The 25,903-nt window shown below is 43.3% G+C and overlaps 1 protein-coding gene across 2 annotated transcripts; it reads right to left on the bottom strand.

The window, feature by feature from the left end:
* Nucleotides 1–954: 954 nt before the first annotated feature.
* Nucleotides 955–8,369, bottom strand: LOC106606067 (T-cell activation inhibitor, mitochondrial). 2 transcript variants are annotated; one of them, XM_014202150.3, is made up of 11 exons: nucleotides 8,135–8,369; nucleotides 7,690–7,794; nucleotides 7,171–7,303; nucleotides 6,632–6,782; nucleotides 6,149–6,413; nucleotides 5,739–5,861; nucleotides 5,262–5,359; nucleotides 5,003–5,094; nucleotides 4,664–4,896; nucleotides 3,280–3,411; nucleotides 955–3,158 (listed from the first exon to the last, which is right to left on the bottom strand). In XM_014202150.3, the coding sequence occupies exons 2-11, from the start codon at nucleotides 7,722–7,724 to the stop codon at nucleotides 2,933–2,935; spliced, it is 1,488 nt and encodes a 495-aa protein (XP_014057625.2). In that variant the 5' UTR covers nucleotides 7,725–7,794; nucleotides 8,135–8,369; the 3' UTR covers nucleotides 955–2,932. The 2 variants fall into 2 exon arrangements, with proteins under 2 accessions (XP_014057625.2, XP_014057626.2); XM_014202151.3 differs by having other exon boundaries at nucleotides 8,230–8,369.
* Nucleotides 8,370–25,903: the final 17,534 nt, after the last annotated feature.

The following is a 25,903-nucleotide window of genomic DNA, read 5'->3' as shown; positions in this document are numbered from 1 at the left end:
GAGCTAGCCTGGTTGCTGTCTCTGTTCAGTTATAACATTCCACTCTTTGACACTCCTGTCATTTGCCAAAGACAAGAGTGGGAAGGAGTGGAATGTTAGTTCTAAAGACTGGTACCCAGACTACATTAGATCAGGGGAGGTATGGTAACAACAGTGGGAGCTCAGGTATAAATCATTAAAGGCTTTCCTGTTTCAAAACAGTCTGATTTAGCGTCATGACCTCCATGGCAACACTCAAACTCAGAGGGGGTTCCTCTCTAACTAGGAGGAAGTGGCCGATCAGGATCAGCTTGCCATTAACCAACCAAACCCATATCCTGCACAATGAAGAGGCAGGATGACTAACACTAGCACTGCTAGAAGGCCAACCCCATGCCAGGCGGGACACAACCTCCCCTGTCTATTAATGTCTCCTAAAAAGCTAGGAATTACTCTGCTAATATCCACCCCACCCAAATGGCACCCTATTCCCTAGTGCACTACTTTTTACAGGCCCTGAATCTAGGAGTTGGACAGTCAGACCGACAGGTAGACAGGTGATGGTGGATCTATGATCTGTTGTTTCTTTGAAGAGGCTGTTCTGACCACTGATTTAAATAAAGAACACATTATCTATCTATATAGTTCTGGCTCAGTGTACAGAGGAAGGGACTTCATATCGTCTAATTCAACACACATTTATCACTCTGGGAGAGTGAGAGAGACGTCCACATGTTCATGTAGAGTTTATGAATGGGTGTGTTTGGATCAAATTGGCTTTTGACAACCGTTCAGCACAGAGCTGATTCGGGATGGAGTCAGTCAGCTCTGCAATAAGTTACAACACACTTTGTGAAGGACAATGGCAAACAAACAAGAGTGTTGAAAATAGTGTTAATCCAGCAATAGTCATACACACGAGTCATTTAGCATCTCTAAATGATATTAGATGAAATAAATGATCCATCTTCTCCCAACGCTTGAAAATCACTCACTTTATTTTAGCAGGTCTTTATTCTGTGGTATTGGTTGTGTTAAAGTTAACATGAGGTAAAAACAAACATATTCATCATTACTGTTCCCAGCCGTCACGACAGTATTCTAGCTAGTCAGGTAACTGATGCAAAATACAGTTAGTATTACTTGATCTTGCAGTATAAAGTGTCCATTCCATTTGACTGTCCCGTCGCCCGAGAGCTGCATCAACGCGGTGGGATCCACTTCCAGAACTATAGCTCTTCTTCTAATAGCTGTTGTCCATTTCAGTCAAGGTCAACCTACAGTAGACCACTGACCATAGGCTCTAAGTATCAAACATCTGATCTAGAGTCAGGTCTCTCCTGTCCATGTAATTGTTTTAAATTGTGATCTAAAAGGTCAAACTGATCCTAAATCCGCACTCCTACTCTGAGAAACACCAGAACATCAACTCTCACTCGGAAGAATATACATCATTACAAAAACCAATGAACCCCATACTGAGTTTAGTGAGAGCGCTCCATCTCGTGGAGAGTTTAAACACTGCAGCAGTATAGGACGTCTCCCGTCTGATCATCGTATGAGACAGTTTGTAATACCAAGGCTTTTCTTTTCTTAGCTCTTCTTTTGTGATAGCAAAGTGTGTTCCTGTACAGTTTAAAGTGTAATAGATTTGAATAAGTGTCATAGTTGTCTTCGTAGATGGTCTCGGAAATAATACTCAACATGTTCATTAAAATAACAATCAATAAAAAGTGCTACTGTACTACATTAACAAACAGATTATTTCCCCTCATACACCCCTAATAAAAATATTAATACTATTACTCTGTGTTGGTTTCTTCACACGCACACCCTCCTGAACACTGACTGACTTCAAGATACTAGACCTTCTTGTTGGTTAATAGAAACTAACTATTGCACCAGCCTGCTCTGACCAAATCTTTTCACACTACCAAGCCAAGCTGAGCTAGTCTGGTTACCCATCATATCCACCATAGTTACTGGAACGTGCTGGAAAGGACATTATGAAAACAACGTATGCAAGCCAGCACAGTACTGGGCCTGGTTTCCCGATATCGATGGAATGGAATTTAGGCTTCCGAGTGTTTTAACGATGCATCTTTCCTACAACAGCCGAAGATGTAACGCCACGCAGAGAGAACGTTCGCTAAGTGTGTCGATACTGACAAGATTGAAACCGAGCACTGCTGCTCTCGGATCAGGATTCCACAATACTGACAACAGATCAGCTTGTACGAATGCAAATATTGAGACGGCTTTTTCTAACGCTTACCCTTTAATAAATACACTAAATCAAGATTTGACACATCATGAAATATATAGAGGCATAAATTACAGACGGTAGCCAAATAGATAAATAAAACTCATTGAAATATAGGCCTATGTAGACTATACCGTAGGTAGGATATTTATATCTGAATGCAGTCATATAGGTTTTCATTTTAAGCATCATTTTATCCTTTGGTTGTTTCTAATGCATAGACATCGGCAGCTTTATATTTGTAGTCAACATCGTTGTGAAGTTATCGGTCGTCACAGAGAGACGGATAAGCATCTTGATTCTATGTTTAGTGGAAGGGGAAAATAACACTAGCTGTTCTAGGAGTGATCTGAGGCAGGCGGTAAATAACAAGCGGTTTCAAGTGCAACTTCAGTAAGGATGGCTTTGGAAAACAGGTCAGAGATCCAACAATGCTCCTACAAAGGTTCTAACTATGAACTCAGCCTTAAGATGCTGTTGGGAAACGGGGCCTGGTTCAGCACGATAGTGTGAAAAGGTCTGTTTATCTGTCCTCTCCAGTAGAAGGATAACGTGATTGACCTTGTGAGAGTCGGTTGGTTTGTTTCTCTGTGTGGCAGCTGCAGTGTAGCCTGGTGGTAGACATGGTGAGCACAGCATTCAGTCTGGCTCAACCAGGCGTGCTGCAGCATGTCCCCTGGCCCTGTCCCCTCAGCCCTTCCAGTCCCAGGGGATGCACAAGTCCCCGTCCTGCATGACAGAGTAGAAGTGGGAGACCTCCACCCGGAGGCCCTCCATGAGTGGGGAGCGTTCCTCCAGCAACCGCCTGCAGCAGGGGATCATCTGGTTGTGTCTGACACTGGGCTCCTTGGACAGATTCCTCAGGGCCAGACCCTCCAGGCAGTGGAGCAGTACCTCCTCCTCCTCCGCCTGCAGCCTGGGGGACGGACACAGGTCAGGGTCACACACAGACAGAGAGAGAGATAATCAATACAACAATGTACACAGACATGTAGGAAGTAGGAGGGCAGGAAGACAAGGCTGACAGAGACACTCACTGGTTCCGGTGTTTGATTCGTTGTCGGGCCTCCCAGGCCATGCTCTGGAGGAATGTCTGTAGTCTGCTAGGCTCACAGGTGGCTGGGATGACGAAGTGACCCATCTCATGCAGGCTGGGGCTGGAGCGGTCACTGGGACAAAACACCACAGGTACATCATCAGTGGCCGGGGAATCTCTCACATGCCTCTACACCAGGGTTCCCCTATAGGCAGCCCGCCGGTGATTTCATTTGGTCCTCCAAGTTCTTTGAGCAAAATAAATCAATAATAATTAAAAACGTTTTTGGGAATTGTTGTTGTTGGACATAAAAGACTAAAATCAAAGAAATTTGCTCAACGTGATTTTAATTTAGGAAATCTGTTCCCAAGTATTCCCACACATTAATAGCGAGGCTTATGTGATCCTATCCCAATGTAATCAAGGTTTGAAATGATTCTGCTTTTGTCAAATACTATATCTGTTTGGGATCCAAATAATTTCTAACTATGTTCCGGCCATCAGGAAAAGTCGGCTCACGGCTAAATGTATACTGAACAAAAATGTAAACGCAACATGCAAAGTGTTGGCCCCATGTTTCAGGAGCTGAAAAAGATCCCAGAAAATGTTCCATATGCACAAAAAGCTTATTTCTCTAAAATGTTGTGCACACATTTGTTTACATCCCTGTTAGTAAGCATTTCTCTTTTGCCAAGATAATCCATCCACCTGACAGGTGTGGAATATTAAGAAACTGATTAAACAGCATGATCATTACACAAGTGCACCTTGTGCTGGGGACAATAAAATGTGCAGTTTTGTCACAACACAATGCCACAGATGTCTCAAGTTGAGGGAGCATGCAATTGGCATGCCCAGGATCTCCACATCCGGCATTTTTACATGCACCATCCACCTGGACAGCTGATGAAACTGTGGAGTATTTTTGTCTGTAATAAAGCCCTTTTGCGGGGAAAAACTCATTCCGATTGGCTGGGCCTGGCTCTCCAGTGGGTGGGCCGGGCTCCCAACTGGCTGGGCCTATGCCCTCCCAGGCCCACCCATGACTGTGCCCCTGCCCAGTCATGTGAAATCCATAGATTAGGGCCTAATACATTTATTTCAATTGACTGATTTCCTGATATGAACTCAGTAAAACCATTGAAATTGTTGCATGTTGCGTTTATATTTTTGTTCAGTGTAATTGGGGACCCCCACTCTACAGACTGGTATTACAGTAGCATCAAAATCACACCCTTGAACAGCAATGTGCTGCATAAACAGAGTATTTTGGCCCACTGGTAGACAGTCGGGTACGCGGTAGACAGTCGGGTACGCGGTAGACAGTCGGGTACGCGGTAGACAGTCGGGTACGTGTTCTGGGTGGATAGGGAAGTCTCTCTTACTTCTCCAGGGTCATGGCCAGGCCTTGCAGGCTCCTGGGATGCAGGGCTAGGCGTCGGGCCAGTAGTCTCTTATGGAAGGTGTTGAGGATGCTGAAGTGTTCCTCTATAGGCTGTACAGGTCCCAGTCTCTCTATGTCAATCACCTGAATACCTCCCAACACATGGCTGATCCTCTCCTTCAGCCACTCTGTCTGCTGGTGCAGGCTACGGTAGCTAGGGAGACTCACAAACAGCTAGGACACATGTACACACGCACACACAAACAAACATGGAACATGAGCAACAGGAAAATAAAAAAGACTGGTAACTTTTCCAGCTGAAATGTAACATGTACCTTACTTTTGTCCATTGGTGATGAACATCCATTGTTCCCAGCATCACATGACCTGAGGCATTCATCCCTGATTGGTCAGTGAATATTATAGTGTGTCCTAAAATAAAATAAGGAATGGATAAAGTAATTTACCATACATCATTTTAATTCACTCATCATTCTCTGTCAGTCAGGACATCTTTCAAAATGTCAACAGAATAGAACAATTCAAGCCCACTCTTAAGACATAAAGAGCCTTATTGACTCTCTTCCAGGTGTGTATACCTCGCAGGTTGAGCACAGCCTCAGGGTTCTGCTGGGAGAGACGGCTCAGACTCTGGAGCTGACAGCATCTGTGAGTCACTCCCCAGCTGCGCTGCCACCTGCAGGAGGTATTGTCCTCAGATCAGGTGTTCAAGTGGAAGCAGAGGTCGCCAGTCGTGATGTAACAACAGGAGGAGGCTCAAAGTCTCCAGAACATTGATAATACGTTACTTTGGAATGACATTGACCACCTTCTGTTGTACCGCAGGCCAGTAGAACCCAGTCAAACAGTAACTCAAACATGCACCCTATGAAGCTGAAGGGTCCATGCACTTAACTTCATAGGACCAGCACTTTGCATCAGAGTCATGTTGTATTCGGTGCAGGTGACAATTCCATTTTCTATCTGTATGGGAGTTGGTGCACTTAATGAAACTCACCAATGTTTTCATCTTCTATCATAATGGAATAGCTGTTGTTCAGAGTGCTGATGATTACCTGATATCTTCCAAGGCAAATTTCTGACACAATTCCTTCTTGAGTCTCTTCAGCTCCTCCCGTCGAGGGACACTGGCATTCTGCTTGTTCGTAGCCTCCTTCTCATGGTTTCTCAGCCACAAGCTGCAGCAGAAAGACAACTCTTCAGACAGACCAATGGCTCGCTTGTAGAGCATGTCACTTCTCTCAAGGCGTGAGTGGAATGAGCCAACTAGAAGAATGCAAGTACACAGGCAGTGACGAAGACAGCAAGATCATTTGTTTCTTTTTAAACCCGTCTTCGGAATGCATCTGTGAATGAGTTGACAGTTAAAAAGTGATCAAGCTAAAGCGATGCTAATGTCTAATGTGTCATTCTACATACATAAGAAGTTAGCGTTTGCTTTGGCTAGGTAGTCATTATACAGTACCTTAGTGTGGGCTCTACTTTCTTGGCCTGCTCCAGCTCCTGCTCTGGGTCTCTGAAGCCAGTGAAGCTGTAGTAGCTTTTGTCCCATTTGATGGGTCTGTAGAAAGGGTTCCCATGCCCAGCCACTGGCTGCCGGCTCTTGGGTGACTCTGAGCTGGCCTTGAGTCCCTTCATGTGCTCTGTGGACAGACTGCAGGACTTCAACACGTCCATTACGGTGGTCAGGACATCCTTGGTCTGCAGAGTGAAGCTGACCGAACGGAACCCTGGGAAATGTAGTCAAATGTATTCAAATTATGCATTCCAAATGTCCAAATTGCACCATGTTTTCTATATAGTGCACTACATTTAACCAGGGTGCATAGGGTGTCATTTGGAATGCATAATACTCACTCTCTCAGAGGAAACGGTATGAAAAAAACAAATGATCAAGAAACACCAATACTGTATAGTCTATATTTTACACAGGCTAAAAGGACGTTACCATGGGGAAGGATGTCTTTCTGAATGTCTTCCTTGTCCTTTATTTCTCTGACATAAAAGGTGAGCTTTGTTGGTTGGACTGAGCGGGTCCCCGGTTTCTGAAGGTTTTCCAAATAACCACTGAGTCTCTTGAGGGAATTTTCATTCACTTCCTGAAGAGAATTACACAAAGAACGTTTTGATTGGCAATTCCACAATAACAGAATGATTCTGAGGCTCATATTTTTCACTTTAAAATGTCAAACAAAAAACAATGAACGCAAAGTTAAACAAACCATACAACTCTATGCACAAGGACTACTTTTAACAATTACCATTGAAAATGTTACAAAAACACATTTACTTGAATAACAGTGCAGATGCAAAGTTTGGTAACAGAATGACGGTTTGTGCTGCATCTACACTGTTCTTCAAGTAAATGTGTTTTTGTAAAATGTTAAATGGATATTGTTAAGTCACCATGGAATTGCCCTACGACATAATTCTATGATACATGGACATTATTGCTCTTTTAGCCTACAACAGGACATAATCATTCACCCTTTCCCTGGGATGCTGGCCAAAGAAGTCTGGATGCACTGCAAAGTAGAAAGGTCTCAGTGCATTGATAGCATCTGCCCCTGAAAGAGCTCTCTGATGGACCAAATGTGCTGCGACATGTCTGTTCCCCACTCTGGAAAAACAACATGGACCAGAGAGTGAGGATAAAGGGTTGTCACCATGAAGTCCAAAGGGTCTCCCAAACTCAGCCCCCCCAGTGCACGTTTTGGTTTCTGCCGCACCACTTTTCCAAAACTGGGTCCTGGGGCCCCCCTGGGTGCATGTTTTGGTTTTCCCCCTAGCACTACACAGCTGATTGAAATGGTAAAAGCTTGATGATGAGTTGGTTATTTGAATCAGCTGTGTAGTGCCTGGGCAAAAACCAAAACATGCACCCAGGGAGGCCCCAGCACCGAGTTTAGGATTACATCACTAACAGTGGCCCTTTTCACAAAATCAACTCTGAGTGCAGGTGATGATGTAAATATGATAATGTAAGTACTATAGTGGGTTACTTACCTCATGGCACTTCGCAGGAGAGAGGCCACAGACATAGCTGTAGCTAGGTCTACCTGGACACCATCAAATCACTGACTTGTGACATCCACAGGTGTTGATTCTCTCCTGTTGATGAAATAGCTTACAGATTATGAGCTGACTGGCTAACTGGTCCAAACTGACACATCTTAATAAAGATTGTAGTAGCATTTATACTACAGCAGTAGCTAGCCAGCTAAGCCTTGGTTTGTGGGGCAAACTCAATAGGTCTTATTTACAGTATATCTGGCATTCACAGGACTAGCCTAAGGCAAGGCCAAGGGGACATATTGGAAAACACTCCAAACAACAACGCTATCAAATCGTATGGCTTGCAAGTTCATCCTGTTTATTCCAGCACAAAACTGAGACTTGTTATAACTAACAGAAAATCACAACAACAAACAGGTTCAGCTAGTTTACCCACCTAGCTAGCTTCCTTGCTGTGAGCTGAACATAAGCAACCACATGTCGATAAGTGTTTGGCTCGGGAATTTATCAAAATTAATGGCTACAGATTACCTTCTAAAGACTGCATTGCTGAATTGGTAACATGGCAGTGAATTTTTTTACATAGATTTTGAGTCCAATGTCAGCTAGTGGTCCATTCACAGCAACCAGACAGACAAAAGCAATCGCACTACTATACTAAAGCATCGATAGCTCTGATATGGACGTTTAATGACCTCTGCTGGTGAGTTTAGAAAGCTACAAGCAATATCTCGCTCATCATTGCACCTCTTCTAAACGCAGTCCAAATTCAGTTTTTTCTATATTTTGTATGATATTTTACAACAACAGCAGATGAAACTAACACCGTAAAAGAGTGATAAAATGTGATCAGAAGTTATTTCCTGATAGTTGCTGGTTGAAACTACAATCTACACAGGACCTTCTAATCAGCAGGTTTTTGCATGGGTGAAGTTTCGTTTTTCCATGGTGACATCAGGCGTAAATGAGTTAATAGACCAATAACAAAGATAGTTCCAAACCTCTCTGCCAATAACAGCTAGTTTTTGGGTTTTCCCCTCCCCACTCAGACCACTATGTCCTAGTAAAAATATTGCTTGAGAAACAGTTTTTTGCTAAAAAAAAACATTTTTGTTTATTTTTGACCATTTTAATGGAAATCTATTACATTAAGGTTAATACCCAGACATGATTTGATATTGATATAAAAACGGCTGTATTGGATCTTTAACCAATGTCAGATTCTGATGGATCATGAATGTTCATTTTCTTCACCCACAAAATTATTTTTTGACACGTTCCTTACTGCCTTTCTTTGGCTTGTTTCTTAAACGTCACATTTTCCCTCCAGTCCAGGTTGTCTATTTGCAGCAAACCCCTTTTGTGCTTCATCATACCTGTGAATTACAGGAGGCTGCTGAGGGGAGAATGGCTCATAATAATGGCCAGAACGGAGCTAATGGAATGGCATCGAACACCTGAAAACCATGTGTTTGATATCATTCCAGTGATTCCACTCCAGTCATTACTAGTGGTGGGAAAAGTACTCAATTGTCATACTTGAGTAAAAGTAAACATAACTTAATAGAAAATGACTCAAGTAAAAGTGAAAGTCATCCAGTAAAATACTACTTGAGAAAAGACTAAAAATATTTGGTTTTAAATATACACTGCTCAAAAAAATAAAGGGAACACTTAAACAACACAATGTAACTCCAAGTCAATCACACTTCTGTGAAATCAAACTGTTCACTTAGGAAGCCACACTGATTGACAATACATTTCACATGCTGTTGTGGAAATGGAATAGACAACAGGTGGAAATTATAGGCAATTAGCAAGACACCCCCAATAAAGGAGTGGTTCTGCAGGTGGGGACCACAGACCACTTCTCAATTCCTATGCTTCCTGGCTGATGTTTTGGTCACTTTTGAATGCTGGCGGTGCTTTCACTCTAGTGGTAGCATGAGACGGAGTCTACAACCCACACAAGTGGCTCAGGTAGTGCAGCTCATCAAGGATGGCACATCAATGCGATCTGTGGCAAGAAGGTTTGCTGTGTTTGTCAGCGTAGTGTCCAGAGCATGGAGGCGCTACCAGGAGACAGGCCAGTACATCAGGAGATGTGGAGGAGGCCGTAGGAGGGCAACAACCCAGCAGCAGGACCGCTACCTCCGCCTTTGTGCAAGGAGGAGCAGGAGAAGCACTGCCAGAGCCCTGCAAAATGACTTCCAGCAGGCCACAAATGTGCATGTGTCTGCTCAAACGGTCAGAAACAGACTCCATGAGGGTGGTATGAGGGCCCGACGTCCACAGGTGGGGGTTGTGCTTACAGCCCAACACCATGCAGGACGTTTGGCATTTGCCAGAGAACACCAAGATTGGCAAATTTGCCACTGGTGCCCTGTGCTCTTCACAGATGAAAGCAGGTTCACACTGAGCACGTGACAGACGTGACAGAGTCTGGAGACGCCGTGGAGAACGTTCTGCTGCCTGCAACATCCTCCAGCATGACCGGTTTGGCGGTGGGTCAGTCATGGTGTGGGGTGGCATTTCTTTGGGGGGCCGCACAGCCCTCCATGTGCTCGCCAGAGGTAGCCTGACTGCCATTAGGTACCGAGATGAGATCCTCAGACCCCTTGTGAGACCATATGCTGGTGCGGTTGGCCCTGGGTTCCTCCTAATGCAAGACAATGCTAGACCTCATGTGTCTGGAGTGTGTCAGCAGTTCCTGCAAGAGGAAGGCATTGATGCTATGGACTGGCCCGCCCGTTCCCCAGACCTGAATCCAATTGAGCACATCTGGGACATCATGTCTCGCTCCATCCACCAACGCCACATTGCACCACAGACTGTCCAGGAGTTGGCGGATGCTTTAGTCCAGGTCTGGGAGGAGATCCCTCAGGAGACCATCCGCCACCTCATCAGGAGCATGCCCAGGCGTTGTAGGGAGGTCATACAGGCACGTGGAGGCCACACACACTACTGAGCCTCATTTTGACTTGTTTTAATGACATTACATCAAAGTTGGATCAGCCTGTAGTGTGGTTTTCCACTTTAATTTTGAGTGTGACTCCAAATCCAGACCTCCATGGGTTGATAAATTGGATTTCCATTGATTATTTTTGTGTGATTTTGTTGTCAGCACATTCAACTATGTAAAGAAAAAAGTATTTAATAAGATTATTTCTTTCATTCAGATCTAGGATGTGTTGTTTAAGTGTTCCCTTTATTTTTTTGAGCAGTATAATTAAGTATCAAAAGTAAATAGAATTGCTAAAATGTACTTAAGTATCAAAAGTATAAGTATAAATCATTCCAACTTAATTATACTAAGCAAACCAGACGTTTTTTTTATTTTTATTGACGGGTAGCCAGGGGCAAACTCTTGCCATATCAGAGGCAGTAGGGATGACCAGGGATGTTCTCTTGATAAGTGTGTGAATTGGACCATTTTCCTGTCAAAATGTAACGAGTACTTTTGGGTGCCGAGGAGTAAAAAGTACATTATTTTCTTTAGGAATGTAGTGAAGTAAAGGTAAAAGTTGCCAAAAATACAAATAGTAAGGTACAGATACCCCCAAAAAACGACTTATGTAGCACTTTAAAGTATTTTTACTTCAGCACTTTACACCACAGGTCCTTACCACAAGCCCTTTCTCCCCAATTAAGGTGCCACCAACTCCTGTGCTGTGAATACCAATGGATTACATTCGTGGTCAAGTGCTTGTAAAATAAATCTATTTGGTTTGCTAAGTATTATAGGGTATTAAGACATTAGCAAAAATATATTTTCATATACCCAAATGGAACAATATAACATGTAATGTTCAAAATGTAATCTATTTTACAATTCAACATCAATTTTTATAAAGTAATAAATTGCATAATATATATTCTAAGAGTAGCGTATGTTTTCTTCCTCATTACACATTTGACAATACAGTGTATCCTCCATAGAGATAAAACAATTGTATTCCCAAATCAGGCCATAGGATGCATACCTCCTACATTAGGAATGTGTAATTCACCACAACACACTATGTATGAGGTGTTTCCACATTTACCAAACACATACACTACCGGTCAAAAGTTTTAGAACACCTACTCATTCAAGGGTTTTCTTAATCTTTACTATTTTCTACATTGTAGAATAATAGTGAAGACATCAAAACTATGAAATAACAAATATGGAATCATAGTAACCAAAAAAGTGTTAAACAAATCAAAATATATTGTCATCACCCTTTGCCTTGATGACAGCTTTGCACACTCTTGGCATTCTCTCAACCAGATTCATGAGGTAGTCACCTGGAATGCATTTCAATTAACAGGTGTGCCTTGTTAAAAGTTAATTTGTGGAATTTCTTTCCTTCTTTAAGCCAAACAGTTGTGTTGTGACAAGGTAGGGGGATACAGAAGATAGCTTTATTTGGTAAAACACCAAGTCCATATTATGACAAGATCAGCTCAAATAAGCAAAGAGAAATGACAGTCCATCATTACTTTAAATCATGAAAGTCAATATGGAACATTTCAAGAACTTTGAAAGTTTCTTCAAGTGCAGTTGCAAAAACCATCTAGCGCTATGATGAAACTAGCTCTCATGAGGAACACAATAGGAATGGAAGGCCCAGAGTTACCTCTGCTGCAGAAGATAAGTTCATTAGAGTTACCAGCCTCAGAAATTGCAGCCCAAATAAATGCTTCACAGAGTTCAAGTAAGAGACACATCTCAACATCAACTGTTCAGAGGAGACTGTGCAAATCAGGCCTTCATGGTCGATTTGCTGCAAAGAAACGACTACTAAAGGGCACCAATAGCAAGAAGAGACTTGCTTGGGCCAAGAAACAAGAGCAATGGACATTAGACCGGAGGAAATTTGTCCTTTGGTCTGGAGTCCAAATTTGAGATTTTTGGTTCCAACCACCGTGTCTTTGTGAGATGCGGTGTCGGTGAACGGATGATCTCCGCAAGTGTATTTCCCACCATAAAGCATGGAGGAGGAGGTGTTATGGGGTGGGGGTGCTTTGCTGGTGACACTGTCTGTGATTTATTTAGAATTCAAGGTACACTTAGCCAGCATGGCTAACACAGCATTCTGCAGCGATACGCCTTCTCATCTGGTTGGGCTTAGTGGGATTATGATTTGTTTTTCAACAGGACAATGACCCAACACACCTACAGGCTGTGTAAGGGCTATTTCACCAAGAAGGAGAGTGATGGAGTGCTGCATCAGATGATCTGGCCTCCACAATCCCCCAACCTCAACCAAATTGAGATGGTTTGGGATGAGTCGGACCGCAGAATGAAGAAAAAGCAGCCAACAAGTGCTCAGCATATGTGGAAACTCCTTCAAGACTGTTGGAAAAGCATTTCAGGTGTTGCTGGTTGAGAGAATGCCAAGAGTGTGCAAAGCCATCATCAACGCAAAGAGTGGCTATTTGAAGAGTCTCAAATATAAAATATATTTTGATTTGTTTAACACTTCTTTGGTTACTACATGATGCCATATGTGTTATTTCATAGTTTTGATGTCTTCACTATTATTCTACAATGTAGAAAATAGTAAAATTAAGAAAAACCCTTGAATGAGTAGGTGTTCTAAAACTTTTGACCGGTAGTGGACAAGCTTGCAGGTCTTTGGGGATGGAATTTGGAAATTCTACTGCACGGGAACTTCAACTCTATATATATTTTATGATGAAATGGGTGTATGAATTATACGATTAATTTCCAATGTATCGTACAGTCTGAATGGAAATAATATTTACACAATAAAATACTCAAATAATTTGCAAAGATAATCAAATAAATGACAAGATACATAGATGTAGTTGTTCACATGTATCCTGCTTTATTATTGGAATAATGATGCAAAAACTAATTCACAATTGTACTTAAACACTTTCACTCACAAACTACCACCACACAATGAAAACATAACATTCGTTCCGTAACGAATAACAAATAAAAAGTCCTTTGATGAGTTTTAATAAAAGTATATAATATAAAGTGAAATAAAAGCAGCACAGAGGGATGCCAACAAAGCGTACTGATACTAAGACTGAGACTAACATCAAAATCCATTTTCAATTTAATCCCAGACAAAGGAATACACCCAGCCTTTCATTTGTCATGCTTTGTGGAGTATGAAATAATTTTTACATAACAAATTTTTGCTATCCTTCTTTTTTTACATCTGTTATTAGACAGTGGCAACGCGGAACACTAATGATTATGAACATGGTCTTTTGCCTGCTAATGCCTGCAATGCAGTGAAGAAAACGATATGACAACAATAACGTCTAATGTAACTGGCCCCTCTAACAGTACAACTGGCCCCAGCTTGGCCCCCCCCCCAGTTGAAATGGTCTAGAACCGCCACTGTTCCCATCACACTTGTTCAGAGAGGCACTGTCCTCTCTCTAGTTGTACTGTCTTATGCTCTGATAGTTCACTGATGTTGAATCCTAGTCCTAGTGTGCAGACACACAGAAACTGTCATAGGGCAAGTCAATACAATACAACTCTACTTTAATCACAATTGAGAATTAAACAATGGTGGTTATGCTTCGGACGATGCTCAAATCCTCCTCTTATGCCCCAGACACACAGTGGAATATTTAGTTTATTTGTAATTAACTTCGACTAGTCTGTTTTTGAAAGACATCCTCCACTAGTCTCGGCATGCATTTTGATCTGTCCTCCTGTGATCTGCTGCTGTGCCTTGCTGCCGGTGAGGGAGAGGGCTGGGCTCCGGGGCTTCGGTGCTGCGGACAGTGGGGTGTGACCCTGGTGTTGGGAAGAAGCCGTGTCTGGCACTATAGCGGCCTGATTCACAACACCAGCTGTCCTGCCCCACCAGAAGTCAGAGCTGGCTGGAGCTGTTCCTCCTGAGGCCCTGCATCCTCCTGCGTGGATCCTACAGCTCTCAGGGGCTGATCCACAGAGAACCTGGAAGTCTGATAAAAACAACAGCATCATTATTCATTCATTCATCAGTATTACAGTTATTATTACAGTAAACACTCATTCCTATTCAGTGCCATTCAGTTCATTTTTTAAATTTTATTTCACCTTTATTTAACCAGGTAGGCCAGTTGAGAACAAGTTCTCATTTACAACTGCGACCTGGCCAAGATAAAGCAAAGCAGTGCAACAAAAACAACAACACAGAGTTACACATAAACAAACGTACAGTCAATAACACAATAGAAAAATCTATGTACAGTGTGTGCAAATGTAGTAAGATTAGGGAGGTAAGGCAATAAATAGGCCATAGTGGCAAAAATAATTACAATAAAGTTTAGGTTAGACTGTATCACCACTTTAATAAACTGCTAACATGGCTACAAATGCAATGTCTAAACAATAAATACTTATCCAAATCTAGAGTGTAGTATTGGGTGTGAGGAGGTTCAGGTAAATTAGGGGCAGTCTTCAGATGTGGCAGATACTGTACCAACATGCAGAGTGGAGCAGAGGTTTCTATTTTAGAGTCTGGAAGTGTATTGAGGTCAAGTCAGAGATAGATGGAGCAGAGAATAACTGGGGACCACGACTGTAGTTCTCTATCCACCTCTGTTTACACTGGGTTTGGGATGGGGTGGACAAGTAAAATGATTGGGAGGGAGAGGTTTCACATAATGTGCAAATGTCCATTTATTTAGAGTGAAGTTTAGAAATCCAACTAGAGTCATTTGACTCAATTAAAGAGGCACTCCTGCTATTTTGGAACTTTTCCTGTTGAAAAACAATATCCCAACAATACAGTAATGTACACACACACACACACACACACACACACACACACACACACACACACACACACACACACACACACACACACACACACACACACACACACACAGACACACACACACACACACACACACACACACACACACAAATGTTTTTTGGAGCAAAATGTAGTTTTTTCGACACAACTGAAAACTTCAAGGAGGTGGTCTGATGGTGCCCTCTGATGTCATCGCCCTCCCCCCTAGTGTGGGGGAACAATAGAGGAGTAATAGAGAACAGATGAGAAAGCCCCCCATACCCCACTTGTGCCATGTCATGATACCTGGACCACATATTGAGATGTACCTTTTGCTAAGTTAATCAGGTGATAAATGAGGGTAAAAGGAGACTGGAGTGCCACTTTAACGATGAGGGAGGTTATGCTACACAGGAAATGAGAATGAGAGACATCAACCAAAATCGCAGCAGACCCATTACAGAGAGATTTGGATAAGCTTTTTTGTCTGTGCTAATTTAATGATTCCCAGAGGAAGGTTTGGCTAACTGGCCTGGTTGTTATGCGGAGACATAGATGGAGAGAGAGAGAGACAGAGAGACGGAGACAGAGAGAGACGGGAGAGCGTACAGGAGAGAGAAAACATCTTGTGAATCATAGCTCCACCATCTCAGCCAACTGTGTTAAAGGAGCTAAGCCTCTGCAGCCTGTCTGGCACCACCCTGTGTGACAGAGGTCAGAAAGAGGACAGAGGTGCTGAGGCCATACTTAACTGGAACTTCCAGCGTGGAGCCAGAGCAGTAAAACAATGGCTCTTATTGGCTACTGCCGCATTGACTGTGGATAAAGACTGAGGCTATGTCCCAAATGGCACCCTATGTAGTAGTGCTCATACGGCTCTCGTCAAAAGTAGTGCGATATGTAGGGCTTAGGGTGCCATTTGGGATGCAGCTTGGGCAGATCGAGGGGACATCTTAAAAGGGCAATGTGACCACAGTGATTGATATATTGTTGCTCTGACTTTAATTCCATCCCACCATACAACTTAATCTCTTCTTGATAGACAGGCACAAACCATCAACAGATACATTCCATGATCCTCCTCAATGGATGCCATTTTGTGAAAACATGGTTGACATATTAATATGAAACTCACTCTAAAAGCCATCAAAATACACTTCAAGTTGTAAGTGAGAAGAGCATATTAACGGTGTCATAGAGAGAGAGAGAGATACTGGTAGGTAGCTGCATTTGAAGCTGCCACGGTTTGGGGGCCAAACACCTTTACCACTGTTATCTGTAATGCGACTCTATTAATCTGCAGTTTGTCCTCTCCCCTGGACATATTCCATCACTGGAGGGTCAAGTCCAGCTAATTCCTCCACAGTTGAACATGCCACACAGCATAATATCCCAGCAATATCTTTCTGCCCAATCCTGTTCTATCCGCTCTGTTGCCCTTTCTGGTTAATCTAATAGCGACAAAGCCCACATAAGGGCTTTTGTGCCAAGAACTTCTTTATGGTTTAAAATTAAACGGCTTGGGCGCCCAGTTTTTGGATGGCAGCCAGTGTCCTTCAGACAAAGAATGTCAGTGTGCTTAATAGGCAGAAAAGCTCTCCCCTGTCCCGAAAAAAAGCAGCCACCACACGCCTCAGTACTGCGCATGTCTGCTCCCACTACTTTCTGTCAAGGCAACAATGAGAGCAGTTACATCTGAACTGCACCATAGTGTGAAAGGTCATTTTGGACAGGCCTGTTAACATACACACTTCCATTTCTGTACAGGCAAGTTAAAGACAGATAATCCTTTCAAAAAAGCTGACCTGATTTAGATTTTCTCAAGTTCTGGAAGTGGCCAGAATTGACCATAGTTTCTAGAAGCTCTGGTCCAGAGCGTTAAGTCCAACTTGCTGAAGGCTCAACATCAGAAAGCTGCACGTAATGACCTGGACCAGAGCAAAGGTTCCAGCTGAGAACAAAGAAGAGTACTTATTCCTGCTATTCTCATATAAAATATGATCATTTCCCAAATAGCCAAGCCAAGCATCATTTCACACACAAGGGGCCATCACTATTTCTGACACCTCCATATTGTCTGAACAAATCTATTTCCTTTTCATCAGATCTCTATGTAATCTACATTCAGGGATGTCATGTCCTTTGTACTGTGCTGTATTCCATTCTGTGGATTCCATGATTGGATTCCATTCTGGGGGAGTCCCGTCGGCACAGCAACATGCCTCCTTGACATTTCCGTCGGATAGTTCCGGAATCATTTTGCGCATCCCCCATTCATTACAATATTTGCTTAGCAGAAACCCTTGAAATTATGAATCTACCTCTCACTGTTCCAATGTGGTCGTAAGCACCTGCATTCCCTTTGGATAAATTTAGGATCAATACATTCTCAAGTCGAAGATGCTTATCCCACTCACAAGCTAAGAAAAGTGTCTTACAGACCCCATAATGATATACTGTAGTGTGGCACAGTACCAGTACAAGTGTCCATGTGTAACGGCTAAACCAGTCATTTGAGGTAAAAAATATAGAAATAAAAATAATGCCAATTCAAGCAAAAAAATAGGAGACCTTCCTTGGAGTGAAGACCCTTTGACAAGCAATTAAGGACTTGCTCGTTGTCTTGCTTGGGCTATTTCCTAAACGCAGGCATTAGTTAGCATTAATAGCTTCTCACGGTAATTAAACCTCCCTTCTAAATGATCCTGGTGCCCGACCAGACTGTGTGCAGTGTGTCCCCTGTGTCTCCAGACAAGCCCAGCCTACCCCACCCATCCTCCCACCTCGGGCCACATTTCCCTCCCTCTGGCCTGGCTTTGTGCTGATGGACGAGCCCATCCCTCACGGTCCTCACAGACAGCTGTGCTTAGCCTGCAGAATGGAGAGAGAGACTTTGGGACTTTGCTTACTGGATGAAAGCAAGCATTTGTTTCCTAATGGAACCTTCAGCCCTCCCGGAAGATCAATTATATTCTGTACACCCAGAAATAAGTCATTGGCATCATCCTCGTCTTGGTAATTGATCTCTTTCTGAGGGTATGGCATCCCTGGCTGTGTCTGGGGTTTTTGTTTTAGCACAGACTGGCTGCTGTGCGATACAGTGTTCAGGTAATAGGGGACATGTCGATGGTATTGTATCTAATAATAACATTTGCAAATCTGTAAGATTGCACAGTTAGTATCAAATTCTATGAATGTGGAAATTCCCCTCACTGATAATATCTCCTGTATTATGGGAAATGCATCATCCTAATCAATCTGAAATGGTTTTGCCTTTCCTTTGCATTTCCATTTCCAAATACTAAGAGAAAAAGCCCAAACAAATTCAACAGAAACTTGTTTTGGCCTGCTAGACGGAAGGGGAAATATCGACTGCAATTTCTGAGAAGACAGACAGACAGACTGACAGACAGACATGTCTTATCATGGATGCAGCAGCTGTCAGGAACAGCCCAGGTAACAGAAAGGCATCATCTCATCAGCCTTCCCACAGCCTGTCAATCCTGCACAATGGACTGATTGACATATCCCTTATATACACCACTACAGCAACCTTCCCACAGCCTGTCAATCCTGCAGAATGGACTGATTGACATATCCCTTACTGTATATACGGCAACCTTTCCTATAAGCCTAACTTAAAACAACACTATTTCAGTATGACAGTATATTTATTTCCTTCCTTAACTCGACATCGGAAAGACGAACATTTGCTTTCATGCTTCACTCCTAAACTGAACATGAAGTGAAATGAGAGAGAGAGAGAGAGAGAGAGAGAGAGAGAGAGAGAGAGAGAGAGAGAGAGAGAGAGAGAATAAGAAGGAAGGATATGTAATGAGAGTGTTTACGGGAGGTTCCTGTCCATCGGTGGAAGGCAGTCTGCTCATTAAGCTATAGAGAGAACACAGAAGGCTGCTTATTAAGCTATAGGGAGAACAGAGAAGGCAGTCTGCTTATAAAGTTATAGGGAGAACAGAGAAGGCAGTCGGCTCATTAAACTATAGAGAGAACAGAGAAGGCAGTCGGCTCATTAAACTATAGAGAGAACAGAGAAGGCTGCTTATTAAGCTATAGGGAGAACAGAGAAGGCAGTCTGTTCATTCATCTATAGGAAGAACAGAGAAGGCAGTCTGCTCATTCATCTATAGGGAGAACAGAGAAGGCAGTCTGCTCATTAAACTATAGGGAGAACAGAGAAGGCAGTCTGCTCATTAAACTATAGGGAGAACAGAGAAGGCAGTCTGCTCATTAAACTATAGGGAGAACAGAGAAGGCAGTCTGCTCATTAAACTATAGGGAGAACAGAGAAGGCAGTCTGCTCATTAAACTATAGGGAGAACAGAGAAGGCAGTCTGCTCATTAATCTATAGGGAGAACAGAGAAGGCAGTCTGCTCATTAAACTACAGGGAGAACAGAGAAGGCAGTGTGCTCATTAAACTATAGGGAGAACAGAGAAGGCAGTCTGCTCATTAATCTATAGGGAGAACAGAGAAGGCAGTCTGCTCATTAAACTATAGGGAGAACAGAGAAGGCAGTCTGCTCATTAAACTATAGGGAGAACAGAGAAGGCAGTCTGCTCATTAAACTATAGGGAGAACAGAGAAGGCAGTCTGCTCAATAAACTATATGGAGAACAGAGAAGGCAGTCTGCTCATTAATCTATAGGGAGAACAGAGAAGGCAGTCTGTTCATTAAACTATAGGGAGAACAGAGAAGGCAGTCTGCTCATTAAACTATAGGGAGAACAGAGAAGGCCGTCTGCTCATTAATCTATAGGGAGAACTGAGAAGGCAGTCTGCTCATTAAACTATAGGGAGAACAGAGAAGGCAGTCTGCTCATTAATCTATAGGGAGAACTGAGAAGGCAGTCTGCTCATTAAACTATAGGGAGAACAGAGAAGGCAGTCTGCTCATTAAACTATAGGGAGAACAGAGAAGGCAGTCTGCTCATTAATCTATAGGGAGAACAGAGAAGGCAGTCTGCTCATTAAACTATAGGGAGAACAGAGAAGGCAGTCTGCTCATTAAACTATAGGGAGAACAGAGAAGGCAGTCTGCTCATTAAACTATAGGGAGAACAGAGAAGGCAGTCTGCTCAATAAACTATAGGGAGAACAGAGAAGGCAGTCTGCTCATTAATCTATAGGGAGAACAGAGAAGGCAGTCTGTTCATTAAACTATAGGGAGAACAGAGAAGGCAGTCTGCTCATTAAACTATAGGGAGAACAGAGAAGGCCGTCTGCTCAATAAACTATAGGGAGAACTGAGAAGGCAGTCTGCTCATTAAACTATAGGGAGAACAGAGAAGGCCGTCTGCTCATTAATCTATAGGGAGAACTGAGAAGGCAGTCTGCTCATTAATCTATAGGGAGAACTGAGAAGGCAGTCTGCTCATTAAACTATAGGGAGAACAGAGAAGGCAGTCTGCTCATTAAGTTATAGGGAGAACAGAGAAGGCAGTCTGCTCATTAAGTTATAGGGAGAAGTGTGTGTGATGATCGAGCCACTGGTCTGGATCTTTCTGCATGGATTCATTAGTTTCTCTGTGGGACACACACACACGCACACACACACACTTCTGATGATATTGTGGTTCCCAGACTTCCACAAAACACATGGCTAACAGTGACAGACAGTCCTCTCTGGAGCTGTCCTCCATCCCTCTCCTGTCCCTCATTCCTCTCTGACACGATATCATTATGGACCGATTTTATACATATCTAATATACTCCATTGGCATCTGTAACATGCCAGGCAACATCCCAACAGACAGTAGCACTGAACAGTAAAAGGAGCCTTCTTTGTGCTACAGCTGCAGAGGGTGTTGGATGTATGTACACGGCTGCCTGCTACTCGACTGTGATGGTATTTCACTGAGTGTTTGGCAGGCGTGGCACTGCAGCATTGCTGAAGGAAACAGCTGTTCTCCAAAGACAGACAGACAGACAGAATAACAGACACACAGACATACATACCCCTGAGCCACCATGGCTTTATAGGAGTAGAGGTAAATAGGCCAGTACATGTGGTTAATAGATGGTAGTAGTGGTAGCAGTGGAAGACAGGCCAGTTCATGTGGTTAATAGATGGTAGTAGGGGTAAACAGTGGAAGACAGGCCAGTTCATGTGGTTAATAGATGGTAGTAGGGGTAAACAGTGGAAGACAGGCCAGTTCATGTGGTTAATAGATGGTAGTAGGGGTAAACAGTGGAAGACAGGCCAGTTCATGTGGTTAATAGATGGCAGTAGGGGTAAACAGTGGAAGACAGGCCAGTTCATGTGGTTAATAGATGGTAGTAGGGGTAAACAGTGGAAGGTGGACCAGTTCATGTGGTTAATAGATGGTAGTAGGGGTAAACAGTGGAAGACAGGCCAGTTCATGTGGTTAATAGATGGTAGTAGTGGTAAACAGTGGAAGACAGGCCAGTTCATGTGGTTAATAGATGGCAGTAGGGGTAAACAGTGGAAGACAGGCCAGTTCATGTGGTTAATAGATGGTAGTAGTGGTAAACAGTGGAAGGCGGGCCAGTTCATGTGGTTAATAGATGGTAGTAGGGGTAAACAGTGGAAGACAGGCCAGTTCATGTGGTTAATAGATGGTAGTAGGGGTAAACAGTGGAAGACAAGCCAGTTCATGTGGTTAATAGATGGTAGTAGTGGTAAACAGTGGAAGACAGGCCAGTTCATGTGGTTAATAGATGGCAGTAGGGGTAAACAGTGGAAGACAGGCCAGTTCATGTGGTTAATAGATGGTAGTGAGGGGTAAACAGTGGAAGACAGGCCAGTTCATGTGGTTAATAGATGGCAGTAGGGGTAAACAGTGGAAGACAGGCCAGTTCATGTGGTTAATAGATGGTAGTAGTGGTAAACAGTGGAAGACAGGCCAGTTCATGTGGTTAATAGATGGTAGTAGGGGTAAACAGTGGAAGGCAGGACAGTTCATGTGGTTAATAGATGGTAGTAGTGGAAGGTGGACCAGTTCATGTGGTTAATAGATGGTAGTAGGGGTAAACAGTGGAAGACAGGCCAGTTCATGTGGTTAATAGATGGTAGTAGGGGTAAACAGTGGAAGACAGGCCAGTTCATGTGGTTAATAGATGGTAGTAGTGGTAAACAGTGGAAGGTGGACCAGTTCATGTGGTTAATAGATGGCAGTAGGGGTAAACAGTGGAAGACAGGCCAGTTCATGTGGTTAATAGATGGCAGTAGGGGTAAACAGTGGAAGACAGGCCAGTTCATGTGGTTAATAGATGGTAGTAGGGGTAAACAGTGGAAGACAGGCCAGTTCATGTGGTTAGTAGATGGCAGTAGGGGTAAACAGTGGAAGACAGGCCAGTTCATGTGGTTAATAGATGGTAGTAGTGGTAAACAGTGGAAGACAGGCCAGTTCATGTGGTTAATAGATGGTAGTGAGGGGTAAACAGTGGAAGGTGGACCAGTACATGTGATTAATAGATGGCAGTAGGGGTAAACAGTGGAAGACAGGCCAGTTCATGTGGTTAATAGATGGTAGTAGTGGTAAACAGTGGAAGACAGGCCAGTTCATGTGGTTAATAGATGGTAGTAGGGGTAAACAGTGGAAGACAGGCCAGTTCATGTGGTTAATAGATGGTAGTAGGGGTAAACAGTGGAAGACAGGCCAGTTCATGTGGTTAGTAGATGGCAGTAGGGGTAAACAGTGGAAGACAGGCCAGTTCATGTGGTTAATAGATGGTAGTAGTGGTAAACAGTGGAAGGTGGACCAGTTCATGTGGTTAATAGATGGTAGTAGTGGTAAACAGTGGAAGGTGGACCAGTTCATGTGGTTAATAGACAGATGTTAGTAGGGGTAAACAGTGGAAGGTGGACCAGTTCATGTGGTTAATAGACAGATGTTAGTAGGGGTAAACAATGCGTCTAGACAGACTAAAGCACTAGGCCACTACATGCCAATGATTGAAGTAGTACACACTGCTAATAGTATTCAGGGAGGTTGAAGGTGACTTAAATGTTATGTCTGCGTCCCACGAGACACCATATTCCAACTATAATGCTACGGTCTGCACTGAACTCAAAAACACCATAATTTCTTATCAAATAACCAACAAGTAAAAGCCATTGATCAGAACCTGTACTATTAACCCGAGGACAGATACTGTATATGTGAATACCGGGTGCCTTGACTAAAAAAGGAAGGATGAATGTCATTACAGGATATCAAGAGAGAGTAAATGAACATGTGACTTCTCTCTTCCTGCAACACCATCCTCCTCCCCCAGCTAGCTGTGCTAAATATTTCTCTGTGTATCTCTCCTAAATTGAGATGTCATTTATAAAATGGAGAGCCGACGGTAATGCATTACTAATACCAATAAAGGATTGCTTTTCTTAATTCGTTTCACGTGAACTTGGTACCCTTCTACTGTCTGAAAAGCAGGTCCTTTTTCCTCCCTTCTAAAATAATTGAATCCAACGCGACCACCTTCAGGCTAAACTGTGAAAGTAGTTAGAGTCATTTCTTGCTTTCTGATCATGATCAGATCTGTAATGAAGCAGAACATGCCATTTGCCTTATTGGGGAATGTGAGGATGTGCTCTTGTTTTATTTTCCACAGTATCAGAACAACACAAGGGAGAGGAATTAACATCTACTAATTAGACCATTATAACAAAATATTATCATTGTGGACCCCAGGAAGAGTAGCTACTGCTTCTGCAAAACGGGGATCCAAATAAACAAATAAATAAACAAATACCAATTATATTGAACATCTTCAATGTTTTACATAACAGGGTCGGCACTTTTCACATGACATAAATTAATGTGCAACACAATGACATAAAATCCCATTTCGTACAGGTACCTATGGAATAAATGGAATTGGACAGCATATTGCACATTTCATTATTTCAGTCAGAACTTATGTATTATGGGAAATCAATATGAATCTAGAATAACTACAGCACAAAATCAAAGAATGACTATATGGTGTATGTATGAACTCCACAAAGATACACTGTCCCATGTAGACACATGCCTGGGTTTTACTATACTTGATAACCAATTATGCCTTTGTAGATCTAGTTAAAAATATCTATGTGGATTCTGGACATGATACAATGCTTTTCCCCCGGGGCTATAAAGGGCCATTTGCTTTATTTCACCAGTTAAACTTGAATATAGGAGCGCTGCCAACCCGCTGAGGGAATTAAGCAGAGTGAAATGCAGAGTGGTGCTGCTGAATGGGCAGATTGGCAGGCCTACCCTTCTACTCTACTCTAACAAGTCCACACAATGAACACACGACCAGCCCCATTACCCACCGAGCTACAGTGGAGAGACAGGGAGGCAGGGGCTGAAGATGAAAGAGATTTCATAAGCCCAACCGCTGTCTATTATTGGCCACTTGTAATTGATCCCTATACCAGTCAAGCCTTCTCACAATAGTGATTTTGAACATAGGCCTACTAATGTCTACTCATAATGAGGTGAAGTTGTTATAATGAAATATGTTTCTGTAGGATATGATCTTGAATATTGTTTCTCCCCTTGGACATAAGTATAACTCTGTCTGTGGAAAAAGTAGAAAATAGATACATCTACCTACATTTTAATGGTATTGTCACGAATCCCACCGAAGGTGGCTCCCCTGCCTGCTCGGGCGGCGCTCGGCGGTCGTCGTCGCCGGCCTACTAGCTGCCGCTGATCCCTTTTTCCTTTTCGTTTGGTATGTCTTATTGTTTGCACCTGTTCCTTATTTGTGTCTCTTGATTTTTATGGTTATTTAAGCCTGTTTAGCCCGCCCAGGTTTGTGCGGGATTATTTTCGTCAGAGTGTTTTTTGTTGGATGTGCTGGCGATCTACATGTGTTGTTTTATATGCGTACTGTGGACCCGTTGTATTTGGGCACTTCGCTATTCACGCCGGTTGTGTTGGCGTCGACCGTTTTTCGTATTTAAGGAATAAACACATTTTTCCTTACCTCTGCTCTCTGTGCCTGACTCCTACCACCACTCCTAGCAATCGTTGACAGAATCCCGCACCACATTATGGAGACAGCAGGAGCAGCCGTACCTCCTCTCCCATCGATGGAGGAAAGGGTCCTCCATCATACCAGCATTCTCCACCGAATCGGTTCAGCGATGGATCAGATGATGGAGAGGATGGACCGATGGGAGAGGAGTGGCCTCCCTACCGCATCCCCAGCACCTACTCCCCCAGCACCTACTCCCCCTCCACCAACTACCCCTCCTCCGGCGTCCGGACAGGGGCCCTACGCCTGGCTCTCTCCCCAGGGAGTACGATGGAGCGGCGGCTGGGTGCCAGGGGTTCCTACTGCAGTTGGAGTTGTACCTGGCTACCGTTCGTCCGACTCCCTCGGGAGAGGAGAGCGTGAGCGTCCTCGTCTCCTGCTTAACGGGACATGCCCTGGAGTGGGCCAACGCAGTGTGGTATGGCCCAGAC

This window comes from Salmo salar, chromosome 05 (assembly GCF_965601325.2).
Source record: "Salmo salar chromosome 05, fSalSal1, whole genome shotgun sequence".
Lineage (NCBI taxonomy): Eukaryota > Metazoa > Chordata > Actinopteri > Salmoniformes > Salmonidae > Salmo > Salmo salar.
The sequence above is the reverse complement of the archived record's forward strand: the minus strand, read 5'-3'. Positions and strand labels throughout refer to the sequence as shown.